Source organism: Camelus bactrianus, chromosome 17 (genome assembly GCF_048773025.1).
Source record: "Camelus bactrianus isolate YW-2024 breed Bactrian camel chromosome 17, ASM4877302v1, whole genome shotgun sequence".
NCBI lineage: Eukaryota > Metazoa > Chordata > Mammalia > Artiodactyla > Camelidae > Camelus > Camelus bactrianus.
The window spans coordinates 958,105-972,212 of NC_133555.1; the positions used below are offsets into that span (position 1 = coordinate 958,105).

The window sequence follows — 14,108 nt, forward strand, 5'->3', positions numbered from 1 at the left end:
GGTGGTGCCGAAGCCTGGTGGGCGGGGAAAGCGTTTCCAAAACCACAAGAGAAAGTGTCACCAGGCCCTCCCCGCTGGGGCTTGGCCCACTCAGGGCCCCTGGTGGGTGGGAGTTACCCAGGCAGTCTGCCGGCTGGCCCGGGGACCTGGGCTGAGGAGACAGGCTGGCCAGCCTCTCCTCCACAGCTACCTTCCTTGAAGGGGAGAAACTTCAGTTCTCCTCTACCTTTTTTTAAAAAATTAATTCTTTTTACAAATTTTTTTTTAACGGAGGTGCTAGGGATTGAACACAGGCAGGACCTCGTGGATGCTAAGCACACTTGCCGCTGAGCCACACTCCCCCGTCCCTTGTTGAGGACAGCCGCCGTGTCCCCCAGCCTCCTTGCACCCTCATGGACTCCAGTGACCCGTCATCCATCCCCTGGGTTCGCGAGGTCCGGGTGGTGGTGTTTGACAGCAGAGCTGAGGCACGGTGACTGTGCGCCCTGCCTCCTTATCTTGTCCCAGCAAGGCGGGGAGGGGGCCTGCATAGTGGTTTGGGGTTTTTGATAAGCATACTGAGTGCTCAGAGCCAGGCTGCACTGTGTTCTCCCACTTGGCAGCCCCTGCCCTGCTGAGTGCTGGTGGGGCTGCATTTGAGGTGGGGGCTGAAGCCCAGGGCAGGGGTGACTCGCCCCAGACGGCACAGCTGGGCTTTGGACCGGGTGGGGGTGATGCGGGCACCTAGGCTCGCTGTGACGCGTGTCCACTCCACCCAGGTGGCCGGTGGGGGCCGTTCCGGTTGTCAGGTTTGGGGTTCATGCACGCTGCGGGGGGCTGGTGGAAACTTGGGCTTGACCTTTTTTATGACCCTCTGGTCTTTGTGCACCCCTGCGTGTTCTGGCGTCCCTGGACATGTCACTCAGACTGACTTGGCCAAAAGGCACTCGGGGTCTGCAGGCCTCCTGCTGGGCAGGCTTAGCATGTGCATCGGTGGGTGAACCCAGCGCCAAAACCCAACCCCTGGTAACTAAGTGAATGGAGAAGAGCACTGGAAATACACAGGTGGTTCACAGAGGGAAGAACTAACACCTGGCCTTAGAAAGGGGGGCTCCCAGGTCTGTGCACCAGGAGCACCATCACCCCACACCTGAGGTCTGGTGAAGGCACCCCACCTTCCCTGTGCCCCTCTGCCCGAGACGCTGACTGGAGAGAGCGTCTGCCCAGCCCTTAGGGGCAGAGCAGCCACTTAGCCAGAGAAGGCTGGCCACTCAAGATGGCCTGAGTGTGGGAGGGGTGCCGGGCCGCTGAATGACATCAGTGAGCACTCCAGGGGGTAGACTTGTGGGGGGAGACTTGGGGGAGAGGGAGGGCAGCGGGGCGGCCCCGCCTGTGGAGAGAGGCTCACAGCTGCCCTTGCCTGTCTTCAGACTGATGGGGAGAGTTTGGATTGTGACTGCTGGCACGGGACCAGCCTCAGTAGGGGGGTCAGGGCTACACATCTGCCCAGCAGGGCCTGGGGGTGGGGCAGAGCCCCAGAGCGGGGAATGCGAGGGAGGCTGGGAATGGAGCTGCCCTCAGACGGGATGATGGGGTTGGGCAGGGTCCTCGAGGAGGCCCGGGGCCAGGCTTCTGACTCCTTCTGGAGTCGGGCTGGTGCCAGCTCCTCTTCAGGCCTGTTCCCTGTCCCTGAGCTCCAAACCCAAGGCCCTGTGGGGAGCCCCGGCACCCTCGGACCTCAGCTCAGGAAGTGGGCCCCTCCCACCCCCAGATCGGCATCCAGAACTACTCCACCACCAGCAGCTGCCAGGCCCGGGCCACCCAGGTGCGCAGCGACTACGGGACGCTGTTCGTGGTGCTGGTGGTCATCGGCGCCGTCTGCGTCGTCATCATCGTGCTGGGCCTGCTCTATAACTGCTGGCAGCGCCGGCTGCCCAAGCTGAAGCACGTGGTGAGCGGGTCCGCGGGGGCGCGCGCTCAGCGTCTGAGACGCGGTGTGCGGGGTCGGGGGCGTGCTGTGGGTGAAGCGCTGGTCCACAGCCTGTGGGCGCCAGCCTCACGGTAGGTGCGGGGCGTGGGACACCGGCCCTACCCGCCTGCGGCAGGCTGGCCTGGGCTCATCTGGGCTCCTTACCGGCCGGGCCCCGGGGTCAAGGGAGGCTCTCGCAGCGTGGCAGCCCCCCTCGAAGGCAGGGCAGGCACAGGTGTCCTGCGGTCCGGAGTCTCTTTCTAAGGGGGTGGGTGGCGCTGGGAGGGACAGGTGGTGTCCCAGAGGCCACAGGGCTGTTTGGTGCAGAGGATCAGGGGTCGTTTGAAGAAGTTGAGCTGTGGGGCCAGAATGAAGGGCTGCCGTCGGTGCAGGGTGCGGGGCAGGATCCGGGAGCGCTGCGGTCGGGCCGGCCCGGCGCGCTCGCCCAGCGGCCCCTCCCGCCGCAGTCGCACGGCGAGGAGCTGCGCTTCGTGGAGAACGGCTGCCACGACAACCCCACGCTGGACGTGGCCAGCGACAGCCAGTCGGAGATGCAGGAGAAGCAGCCCAGCTTGAACGGCGGTGGCGCCGTCAACGGCCCGGGGGGCTGGAGCGCGCTCATGGGGGGCAAGCGCGACCCCGAGGACTCGGACGTGTTCGAGGAGGACACGCACCTGTGAGGGGCACGCCGCCCTCGTCGCGGGTCCCCCGCTTCTCCCGACTCTACACCTCTCGCCCTCCCCGCCACCCCGACCCCCGACGCCCCGAGGGGCCGGCCCCGGGACCCCATTAAAGCCGCCCGGAGAGCTCGCCGGGCCCCGCGCGTCCGCCTGCGCGACTCGTTCTTTGTGCGGCCGGGAGCGGCCTGTCGGTCCTCCGGGCGCCAGGCGCCGCTGCGGGGCGGCCGGGCGGGGCGGGGCGGGGCGCGCGTATTTATATCCGGCCGGGGCTGCGCCGCCGCCGAGGACGCCCGGCCGGGCTCCGAGTGTCCGCGCCATGGATACCTGTGACCTGTTCTCCAGCTGCAGGAAAGGGGACGTGGGCCGAGTGCGGTGAGGACCCGCGACGCCGGGAGGGTGCGGGTGGGCCGCCTCGAAGCGCGGGGCTCGGGGGAGACCCGGGCGGCCCCGCCGCAGACCCCCGCCCGCAGGGTCCCGGCGCCAAAGCAGGGCCGCCCCGGTCGCAGCCGCCCTCGGAGCGGGGCGCGGAGGCAGGTGCTGGCGTGGCTGCTCCTGGGGGTCCTGGAGGGGAGGACTGCGACGCGGACGCCCGGAGGAGGAGGAAGGGCGAAGAGAAGGGCCCGGAGACCAGATCCTGGGGGGCGGGCCTGGGGTTTCCGGACGCGGCTCCTCTGCTGCGCTGTGGACCCAGCGCTGGGAACGCCTCGGGCCCAGAATCTGTCTCTGGTTCTTGGAGATTCGGAATCCCCTAAACGCAGCTGAAGCAAATCGGGCTCTGGAGTCGCGTCGCTGAGGGCCGGGTGCGGAGGGAGGGGCTGCCCGTTGGGATTATGAGACACCTGTCTTCTTTGGTCCTTTCTCCCCCAATCCCGGGTCCCACCCCCCACTTCCGACCTCCCCTGGGCTAGTCCCAGCCCTCCTGACCCCCACGCTGCCCCGTGCCCCTCCCCAGCCCTGGGTGCCACCTGGGGGTTGAGAGCCCCCAAAGCGCAGTACTTCTCGGAGCACTGCCATCCGACCTGGGCATCCCCCCACCAGCCTGCTCCCCACCATCCTCGGTGAACCCCCTCACACATCCTGTGGTTATTGCGTCTCCTGACTTCCACCTTCTAGTTTGTCCACTTCTCCTTTCCAGGCTACCAAGATGCCCTCCCTCCCTCCCCCAACCGGGAGGCCAACCTGCCACCACCAGCAGCCAGAGGCGCCCTCCCCTCTCCCAAACGCCTTCAGCCCAGATTCTCAGCCTCTCCGGCCCTGGGGCCTGTTCTCTGACGCCCGGGAGTCCCCATTTCCACACCCCGTCCGTGCTGGTCCCTTTGCCTCAGTGCCTTTCCTACTCTGGTCCACGATCATCTGCCCTCACCTGGGGGAGGCTGCCCCTTCCCCTTCTGCAGGTCTCCTCCAGATCGGGAACCGTCCTGACCTGGGCTCTGACCTCCCCGCCCAGGTACCTGCTGGAGCAGCGAGACGTGGAGGTGAACGTGCGGGACAAGTGGGACAGCACCCCCTTGTGAGTGCCGGCGGCGGGTGGTCTGGGCGGCGGAGGGCCTGCAGGCCTGACAGCCCCGTCCCTGCCTCCCCCTCAGGTACTACGCCTGCCTCTGTGGACACGAGGAGCTGGTGCGCTACCTGCTGGCCAACGGTGAGTGTGGCGGGGCGGGGCGGGCGGGGGCCTGCTTCACCCGGACCCCTCAGCAAGTGCTGCTCCCCTTCTTTCGGAACCTCCCTCTGCGCGGCCACGCGGGCCAGGCATCATCTCTCCGCTGCGACTCCCGTAGAACCGGAACATGCCTTCCTGGGCGCACGTCATGACCCGCACCCCCGGCCCCTCACGTGCCACCTCCTTGGTGCTGCACTGCCAAGCTTGCTCCTTCTCGGGGCCTTTGCACGTGCCCCTCCTCCTGCTAAGACGGCCCTTTCCCAGATCTTTTTTTTTAATCGAAGTGTAGTTGATTTACACTGTTAGTTCCTTGTGTACAGCATAGTGACTTAGTTACACATACATGTATATATTCTTTCTCATTATAGGCTATTGCAAGCTATTGAATACAGTTCCCTGTGCTCTACAGTAGGACCTTGTTGTTTATCTTATATCTAGTTGTGCAGATCTGCTAGTCCCAAACTCCCAATTTATCCCTCCACCCACCTTCCTTCCCCACTAGTAACCGTAAGTTTGTTTTCTATGTCTGAGTCTGCTTCTGTTTTGTAAATAAGTTCATTTGTACCATATTTTAGGTTCCACATATAAGTGATATCATGTGTTATTTTTCTTTTTCTGACTTCACTTAGAATGATGATCTCTAGGTTCATCCATGTTGCTGCAAGTGGCATTATCTTATTCCTTTTTATGGCTGAGTAATATTCCATTGTATAAATGTACCACAATTTCTTTATTCAGTCGTCTGTTGATGGACATTTAGGTCTCTTCCATGTCTTGGCTGTTGTAAATCGTGCTGCTGTGAACATTGGGGTGCAGGTGTCTTTTCAAATTAGCGTTCCCTCCAGATATATGCCCAGGAGTGGGACTGCTGGATCATATGGTAAATCTGTTAATTTTTTTTTAAAGGAATCTCCATAGTTTCCCATAGTGGTGGCACCGAACTACATTCCCACCAGCAGTGTAGGAGGGTTCCTTTTTCTCCACGCCCTCTCCAGCATTTATCGTTTGTGGACTTTTTAATGATGGCCATTCTGACTGGAGTGAGGTGATACCTCATTGTAGTTTGGATTTGCGTTTCTCTGGTAATTAGTGATACTGAGCATTTTTTCACGTGCCTCTTGGCCACTTGTATGTCTTCACTGGAAAAATGTTTGTTTAGTCTCCTGCCCATTTTTTGATTAGGTTGTTTTTTTTCTATTGAGTAGTATGAGCTGTCTGTGTATTTTGGAAATTAAGCCCTTGCCAGTCATATCTTTTGCAAATATTTTCTCCTATTTGGTAGACTGTCTTTTCGTCTTGTCCATGGTTTCCTTTGCTGTGCAAAAGCCTGTAAGTGTAGTTAGGTCCCATTTGTTCACTTGTGCTTCTACTTATATTGCCTGGGTAGACTGCCCTAGGAGAACACTGCTATGATTTATGTGAGAGAATGTTTTGCTCACGGCTTTTCTAGGAGGTGTATGGCGTCTTGTCTTATGTTCAGGTCTTTAAGCCATTCTGAGTTTATTTCTCTGTGTGGTGTGAAGGCTTTCAATTTTTCACCATTGAGTATTATGTTGGCTGTGGGTTTGTCATAACTAGCTTTTACTGTGCTATGTTCTCTCTGTACTGATTTTGGTGAGTTTTTATCATGAATGGATGCTGAAATTCATCAAATGCTTTTTCTTCATCTGTTGAGATGCTCATGTGGTTGGGCCTTTCTCGTTGATGTGGTGGGTCAGGTTGACTTGCGAATGTTCAGCCCTCCTTGTGACTCTGAGATGAACCTTCCCCTCTTAGTTCAGGCCTTTGCCCTTTGTCACGGCCACAGTGACCTCCTGTGGCAGCTGCCAACACCGTCACCCTTCATTTTGCTTTTTCTTCAGAGCACTTGACATCATCTGCTAACTTGTCTTTCTGCCCGTGGGACCTCAGTTCAGTGAGGACAGGGACCCATCTGCCTGTTTAGGGTGCAGCCTCTGCACCAGCGCACGGAGCAGGGCCACCTCCAAGCCTTCTGTCTGTGCAGTCTGTGGTGTGTGTGGACGTGGCTATGCTTGTGTGCCTGGGCCTGGCAGGGAGGGTGCTGGGGTCAGAGTGGGCCCAGGGTAATTTGGGAAGGGGTCTCCAGGGCCTGTGGGCCCCGCGTGTGGGGAGGAGGGGAGATGAGGATTCCTCTCTGCCCCCCTGCCCCTAGCTGCAGGGGCAGCCCCATGGCCCTGCTGACTGGTGAGCCCTGCTGTCCCCAGGAGCCCGCTGCGAGGCCAACACCTTTGATGGGGAGCGCTGCCTCTACGGGGCACTGAGCGACGCCATCCGCCGGGCGCTGCGCGATTACAAGCAGGTGCCAGCTTCCTGCAGGCGGCGGGATCCCTACTCCAGCTTCCTGCTGCGGTGAGACGGAGGCAGCCCTGCCCCGCGGGTCTGTGGGGGGCTTCAGGGCTCCCTTCTGGACGGGATGGGGGCTGGAGTGAGACGTGGGGGTGCAGAGCTGAGCACCCCCTCCCCCCAGGCTCCTGGAGCAGGGCCTCCACAGTGACGTGGTCTTCTCGGTGCACGGGAGGTCCTTCCAGGCCCATCGCTGCATCCTGGGCGCTCGCAGCACCTACTTCGCCAACATGCTGGACACCAAATGGAAGGGCAAGAGCGTCGTGGTCCTCAGACACCCCCTGGTGCGCCCCTCCCGGGGCAGGGGCAGCGGTCTGCTGGGGCTTGTGTGGGGTGGCTGCCCTGACCCCGTCCCTGGCTGTCTCTGCCTGCAGGTCAACCCCGTGGCCTTTGGGGCCCTGCTGCAGTACCTGTACACAGGTGAGCGCCGGGCCAGGGTCGGGGTGCAGCACACCCAGAGGTGGTCTCAGGCCCCCCTTCCTCCGGGTTCTTGTCCCTGGGGCTCTGCCTCACCAGCAGTCTCCCATCTCAGACCAAGCCCCTCCCCGCGGCCTGGGGCCGGCCCGCTTGCTGGGCAGGGGGACCGCCTCCTGGGGACTTGCCTGGGGGCAGGTGAGGGCCCCGCAGACCCCAAGCCCCCATCCCACACTGCCCCCGTGCCCAGGCCGCCTGGACGTCGGCGTGGAACACATCAGCGACTGCGAGCGCCTGGCCAAGCAGTGCCGGCTGTGGGACCTGCTCGGCGACCTGGAGGCCAAGTGTGAGTCTGTGCGTCAGTCCGGGCCTCGGACGGGGATGGGCGGGGCCTCCCCGGCTCCCTGAAGCTGCACTCTCCCCTCCGCAGTGGCTTCCAAGCCAGGCCCGTGTGTGAAGGTGCTGACCGTCGAGCCCCCCCCAGCAGACCCCCGGTTGCGGGAGGACCTGGCCCTGCTGGCTGACTGCGCCCTGCCCCCTGAGCTCCGGGTATGCGCCCTGCCAGACAGAGGCCGTGGGCAGGGGCGTTTGTGGGGTAAACCTACAGCCTGTCACTTCCCTCTTCTGAGCTGCCTGCCTGCGTCTAAATCTCCGTGTGGGGCAGCGGCCGCCCTCCCTTCTCCCACCTGTGCTGATGGCACCTCCCTCCGTCCCCAGGGTGACCTCGGGGAGCTACCCTTCCCTTGCAACGGCCTCAACAGCTTTCCCGACATCTGCTTCCGAGTGGACGGCTACAGCTTCCTGTGTCACAAGGTGCCAAGTTTTCTCCCCCCAGACCCCCACCCCTGCCTCGAGCCCTGAGCCAGCTCCTCGGGGCACAAGCCCAGCCTGAGCCCGGCCTCCCCTAGGCCTTCTTCTGCAGCCGCAGCGACTACTTCCGGGCCCTGCTGGAGGACCACTTCCAAGAGAGCCAGGAGCCGGAGGCCTCAGGCGGTCTCCCGGCCGTCACCCTGCAGGGCGTCTCAGCCGAAGTCTTCACCCACGTGCTGTACTACGTCTACAGCGACCACACGGAGGTGCAGGCGGGATTGAGGGGAGGGATGCAGGCCGGTCGCCGCAGGGCTGAGCGGGAGCGTCAGGGTCTGGACTGACTCCGTGGGGCTGGGAAGGGAGTGTGGGCCTGTTTGGACTTGGAGGGGCCTTGGTAGGTTCCAGAGCAGGAGTGTCATGACCATAGCATGTGGTACTTGGGGACACGGTGTAGCCACCTGGGGTCCCCAAGTTCTCCAGCCAGAAGGTGGGTGGGGATAGTCACCCTGAATCCCCACAACAGTGGGGAGCTCCAGCCTCAGGCGGCCCAAGGCCACCACCACAGGGCAAGGGGGCAGCAGGTACACACTGCCGGCGTGCGGGTCACTGTGACAGACCCCAGGACACGGTGACTGAGGAACCTGAGGTGAGTGCCCTGGGCAGGCGGCTTGCTGAGACCCAGGTTGTCCCGTCTGCCTTGTCATCCTGGCACCCCAGGGTGGGGTCAGCACGTGCACTCCCCTAGGGGTGGTGGCAGATACCACCAGCTGTCCAGGTCTGCTGTGCGGGGGCCGCCAGGCCCCCGGAGGAAGACATGCAGCGGTTTCCTCTGCCCTGAGCAGGGGCAGCTGCACACCTGCGTCTCCCGCCCGCGGGAGGCAGGCTGGGGAGCACAGGCTCTGGCTGCGGGGCTCAGGGACCGAGCTGACCTGTGACGCGAGCCCCTTACTCCATGGCCATCATCCCGATCGCCACCTTCCTTGCAGCTGCTGCCGGAGGCGGCCTACGACGTGCTGGCTGTGGCCGACATGTACCTGTTGCCGGGCCTGAAGCAGCTGTGTGGCCGCAGCCTGGCCCAGCTGCTGGATGAGGACAGCGTGGTGGGCGTGTGGCGCGTGGCCAAGCTGTTCCGCCTGGCGCGCCTGGAGGACCAGTGCACCGAGTACATGGCCAAGGTCATCGAGAAGGTGGGTGCGGACCCCCGGCGGCAGGGCGGAGGGGGCACCGGGGCGGGCGTGCCCTGAGCCAGCCTGTCCTCAGCTGGTGGAGCAGGAGGACTTCGTGGAGGCCGTGAGGGAGGAGGCCGCAGCCGTGGCGGCCCGGCAGGAGACGGACTCCATCCCGCTGGTGGATGACATCCGCTTCCATGTGGGCAGCGCGGTGCAGACCCGCAGTGCCACGGAGCAGGCGCAGCAGCGGCTGCAGGCACTGGAGCACCTGCTGGTGGCCATCGGCCTGGACTGCTGACCTGCACGTGTGCTTGTCTGTGTACGGGGGTCGCTGGGATGAGGCCCTCCCCCAGCACAAACCAGCCCTAAGGCCATGGGGCTGGGCACCACTCAGGGAAACCTGGGGGGGGGGTCTCTAAGGGCCCCCCCGCCCCTCCCCGCCGTCCTGCAGTGGCTGGTCTCCCTGGCGGAGCTGGCTTCTCCTTGTGTAGAGCAGCCAGCAGGGAGCGCGAGAGTGTGTGGCAATAAAGCTTGAATTCACTGTGGGAGCCTGTGTCCCGGGCACAGGGCCAGGGTCCGGGGAAGCTTGGGGGTTGGGGCCCGGGGCCCGAGGGTGGGTCTCTGTGCCGTCAGTGCTGCTAATGCTGCTCCCTGGCTGTGGCGGCTGTGACCTCAGAGCTGCCTGCACGTCCTGACTGCAGGGCCGGTTGGGGGAGGCCCCGACCAGCCCAGCCCCAGGGCGCCAAGTCCAGTGGGCCTCGCCAGGCCTGGCTCCCTCCACTGGCCACTGTCTTCCCTCAGCGCAGGGCCCACCTCCCTCACGCCAGCCTCTAAACACCGTTGAGTGAAGAAAAAAAAATATTCCCATATCTTTTACTGGGAATCATCATCAACATCCCCACACTTTTCACGTTTGGAGAAACAGACCAGCCAACAGAACAACAGAAGCGAAACAGCTTGTAGGTAAACCAGTGTAGGGGCACCTTGTTGCCTCACCCCGAGGGAGAGGGCATGACCGCAGGGCAGGTGACTGCTCTGCTGAGTCCTGGGGGACTGGAGCCAAAGGCTGACCAGTAATCCTATTTGAAATGTCAGTATTTGGTTCATCACTAATTTTGATTTTAAAATAAAATATTACATTAAAATATTGCTTATTTTGAGTACTAGGATTTTCTGGTGCTCCCTTAATTTTTGTGCCTGAGGTGAGCACCACACTTGGCTCACCCTAGTCCTAGCCCCAAAATACAAACTTTTCCACCTGTCCTACAATATCCTTCCCACCTGCCCCAAAAAAAGGAATGAAGGCTTTGCAGATATTCTTTCCTCTACCTGGAAAACTCCTACACAGCCTTCAATGCCCTGTCTCACTGCAGCAGGAACTGAAACCCAAGAGGGTGGTTAGGATGCCATCACAAAGTTAGCGATGTTCTCCTAGAGCAGTCTACCCAAGTAATAGAAATAAAAGCAAAAATTAACAAATGGGACCCAATTAAACTTACAAACTTGCACAGCAAAGGAAACCATAAATATAACGACAACCTATGGAATGGGAGAAAATTTTTGCAAATGATGTGACTGACAAAGGCTTAATTTCCAGAACATATAAACAGTTCATACAACTTAACAACAAAAAGCAGTCCAATCCAAAAATGGGCAGACGACATAAACAAGCAATTCTCCAGCGGAGACACACAAATGGCCAATAGTCACATGAAAAAATGCTCAGTATCACTAATTATCAGAAAAGTGCACATCAAAACTACAATAAATTATCACCTCACACCAGCCAGAATGGCCATCATTCAAAAGTCCACACATGACAAATGCTGGGGAGGCTGTGGATTAAAAGGGAATCCTCCCACACTGCTGGTGGGAATGCAGTTTGGGGGAGCCACTGTGGAAAACAGTATGGAGATTCCTCAAAAAACTAAAAATAGACTTGCCATGTGACCCAGTAATCCCACTCCTGGGCATATATCCAGAGGGAACCTTAACTCTAAAAAGACACCTGCACTCCAATGTTCACAGCAGCACTATACACAATAGCCAAGATTACGGAAACAGCCTAAGTGTCTATCAGCAGACTGGATAAAGAAGCTGTGGTACATTTATACAATGGAATACCACTCAGCCATAAAAGAGTAAAATAATGCCATTTTCAGCAACATGGATGGACCTAGAGATCGTCATTCCAAGTGAAGTCAGCCAGAAAGAAAAATACCATACGACATCACTCATGTGGAATCTAAAGGAAAGGAAAAATGACACTATGAACTCACCTACAAAATAGAAAAAGACTCACAGACATCGTAAACAATCTTAGGGTTACCGGGGGAAAGGGGGTGGAAAGGGATCAATTTGGGAGTTGGAGATTTGCAAATGTTAGCCACTATATATAAAAATACATTTTAAAAATTTCTTTAGTACAGCACAGGGAACTATATTCAATATCTTGTATTAACTGTTAATGAAAAAGCATGAAAATGTATTTATGTGTGTATCTCGTGACTGGGACACTGCTGCATGCCAGAGGGACACACTGTAACTGACTGTACTTCCATTGGAAAAAAACCCACGAAGTTAGGAGTGGTCGCACAAGGTTTAGGGGCAGTGCCTTAGTTCCTGGAGCAGACGTCTTGAAAGCATAAAGATTTCTCACTTTGGGGAAAGTCTGAACTGCAGCTTCAGGCAGGGACTCCTGAAGGCCTGGAGCTGGGCAGCTCTCTCAGGTCTGAGAGGCCAGTGGGTTCCCTGCACCTGGGCCCGGGGACCCGGCCTGGAGCCACTCGAAGCCCTGGCGTCCTCATCCATCTAAACAGAGCAGCACCACCCACGCGGGTGTGGCAGTCAAATGGGGCACGAGGAGGCCGCAGCAGGCGGGGCTCAGCCCACGGGAACCTCACCGTGACCTGGAAGATGTCACATGAGCGGTTCTGAGCACACGGCACGGCCCCTCCTTACCTGTGAGTCCTAAGACCGACTCCCTTATTCCTCAGGCCGCGGGGTGCTCGTCACCCAGCCTCCGCAGTAGCCACTGGTCAGTGCCCGTCCTGCAGCCTCGGCCCTGGGGGAGCCCTGCCTCGCCCCCAGCTCTCTCACTGCTGGCGCCTTCTGGGCGGGTACTGAGCCTGGGCCCCCCTCCTTGTGAGCCTCAGGCACACACCTGCCTGAGCCCCCCCTTTACCGTGGCGCCTGGCTCGTGCCCCAGCTCCCTTGTATTTAGCTGTGACCGAGACACCAGGTCTAGGTGCCAGGAAAAATGGTAGATGAGGTCTCTGATTTAGTCCTTGAAAGACGCACCCCGCCCCTCTCCTTTCCTCACTCCTGTGGGCTGGAATGAGGATGTGGTGGCAGGAGGAGCCACCTCGGTCCCGGTCTGGAACCTCACACTCAAGACTGCAGGGCAGTGAGAGAGGCGGTGGGAGGAGAGGAAGGCGTGGCTGCCCCTCCCTGCCAGCCTCCACTTGGTCTCAGCTGTGTCCCGCCCCCACAACCCGGGGCAGCTGCCCTGCTCCAGAGCCCCTCCAGCCAAGGCCCGGGTCCCTGCACACACTATCCCAGGATGGCTGTCAGCTACTGGGGGTGCCCTCCGTTCCTCAAAGTCCCATTTCTGGGACCAGCATGCGCTTCCCCCCATGTCTTGCCCTGAGCCCCCTCAGACGTGTGCTCCCTCCTGCTCACCTCCCCTCTCCCCCGCTGGGCCCACCCGGCACTCCATGTCTTTCTTCTCATCCCACCGCTATCCGCCAGGATTCTGGGGGCAGCCCCAAGGCTGCACGGCGCCTGGCACATGACATCTGCGGCCCATGATGCTCACAAGAGGCAGGAAGGACACTGCCCACAGTTCCCCCAACAGGGCTCAGGGTATGAGAGGCACACGCAGGCCCGGGTGCTGGGCCGTCCTTCAGTTCTTCACGCTGCCTGGGGCCTCTGCACGGGGGCCAGGCCAGCTGTGGCCATCCCACTGACACGTTCCAGAGTGACTAGGCATTTCAGCAGAAGTCACCTCAGGGTTGTCAGTCACACAATACCAGTGTCGCATCCCCTCATAAAATGTCCTCAGTTACACAAAAACGTCAACGAGGCTGTCAGTTCAATGATCTGCGCGAGCATGTACGGCAGAGGCGGAATTCTGCGTCTACACTGAGAGCCGCCAAGATGGCGGAGCAGGGCCCTGCGCCCCCGCCCCCACCCACCAGCGCCGCCGAACCGCGACCACCTTCGACCCACCTCCGAGGGGAAGGACCGGCACCCACCAGAAGGGGCCTCCCACAACCAGAGACAAGAGGGAACCAGCACGGGGGCGGCCTCGCGAGACCGCCCGGCCCCACGGCCCCGGCACAAGCCCCGCGTTGCGCGGGCTCCCCGCAGGGGTGCGGGCTCCCAGCCCCATGCCGGGCGGCCCACCCGGGGCCCGGCGCCCAAGACCGGCCCCAGAGCGCGCGGCTTCGAAGGCCAGCGGGGCTGGACCTCGGGGCCCCCACGCCCGGGGGAAGCAGAGACCCCACTCTCCGAGGGCCTCACCAGACCCCACGCGCGCCGGGCCCGGGCAGGAGCCGGGAGGGGGGGCCTACCTGCTGCTGGACTGGGGGCGTCTCACTGGGGGCCTGGACGCTGGCGGCTGTCACCCTCGGGCGCGGCTTCTCCGCGTGGACGCTGTGCGGGGCGGGGCGCCAGCCGGGACCCTCCCTCCGGCTCGTGGGCGCCGACACCTGCCCCTCAGCCTGCAGGCCGCGCTACCTGGGCGGGGACGACCGCAGACAGGCCGCCTGGGGAGCCCCCGAGCCCGCCCCCCACGACGCGGCCCGCCCCGCCCCCCCGGCGCGCAGGCCCCGCCCCTCCCGCCGGGAAGCCCGCACGCGCCGCCAGACCAGCCTCACCCACCAGGCGGCAGGCGCCAGACGCCAGACAACACAACCCGCCCCGCCGGCGGACCCTGCCTGGGACCCGCTGGGACCCGCTGGCCCCGGCCCTGCCCGCTAGCGGCCTGCACGACCGGCGGGACACCAGGGACCCCACCGCCCACTGTCAGGAACCACCCCCGCCCCCCACGACCTGAACCG

The 14,108-nt window shown here is 61.3% G+C and overlaps 2 protein-coding genes across 6 annotated transcripts in view; both read left to right on the top strand.

Moving 5' to 3' along the window:
* PODXL2 (podocalyxin like 2) overlaps positions 1–2,771 on the top strand; it is a 36,522-nt gene extending 33,751 nt beyond the window's left edge. For 2 of the 3 annotated variants that reach the window (XM_074344178.1, XM_074344176.1), the window contains exons 7-8: positions 1,751–1,930; positions 2,341–2,771. In XM_074344178.1, the coding sequence (XP_074200279.1) occupies positions 1,751–1,930; positions 2,341–2,628 (468 nt within the window). In that variant the 3' untranslated portion in view covers positions 2,629–2,771. The remainder of the gene's footprint in view (positions 1–1,750; positions 1,931–2,340) is intronic. The other variant, XM_074344177.1, reaches the window with a different exon arrangement.
* Positions 2,772–2,851: 80 nt separating this feature from the next.
* Positions 2,852–10,194, top strand: ABTB1 (ankyrin repeat and BTB domain containing 1). Of its 3 annotated transcripts, none has more exons than XM_074344184.1 (12): positions 2,852–3,000; positions 3,764–4,138; positions 4,215–4,270; positions 6,514–6,658; positions 6,777–6,936; positions 7,027–7,072; positions 7,317–7,412; positions 7,497–7,615; positions 7,784–7,879; positions 7,975–8,142; positions 8,863–9,063; positions 9,852–10,194. In XM_074344184.1, exons 1-12 carry the CDS (start codon positions 2,945–2,947, stop codon positions 9,891–9,893), a joined length of 1,560 nt encoding a protein of 519 aa, XP_074200285.1. In that variant the 5' UTR covers positions 2,852–2,944; the 3' UTR covers positions 9,894–10,194. The 3 variants fall into 3 exon arrangements, with proteins under 3 accessions (XP_074200285.1, XP_074200284.1, XP_074200286.1); XM_074344183.1 differs by lacking the exon at positions 9,852–10,194 and adding an exon at positions 9,137–9,590 and having other exon boundaries at positions 2,853–3,000; XM_074344185.1 differs by lacking the exon at positions 9,852–10,194 and adding an exon at positions 9,137–9,590 and having other exon boundaries at positions 2,868–3,000; positions 4,076–4,138.
* The last annotated feature ends 3,914 nt before the right edge of the window (positions 10,195–14,108 follow it).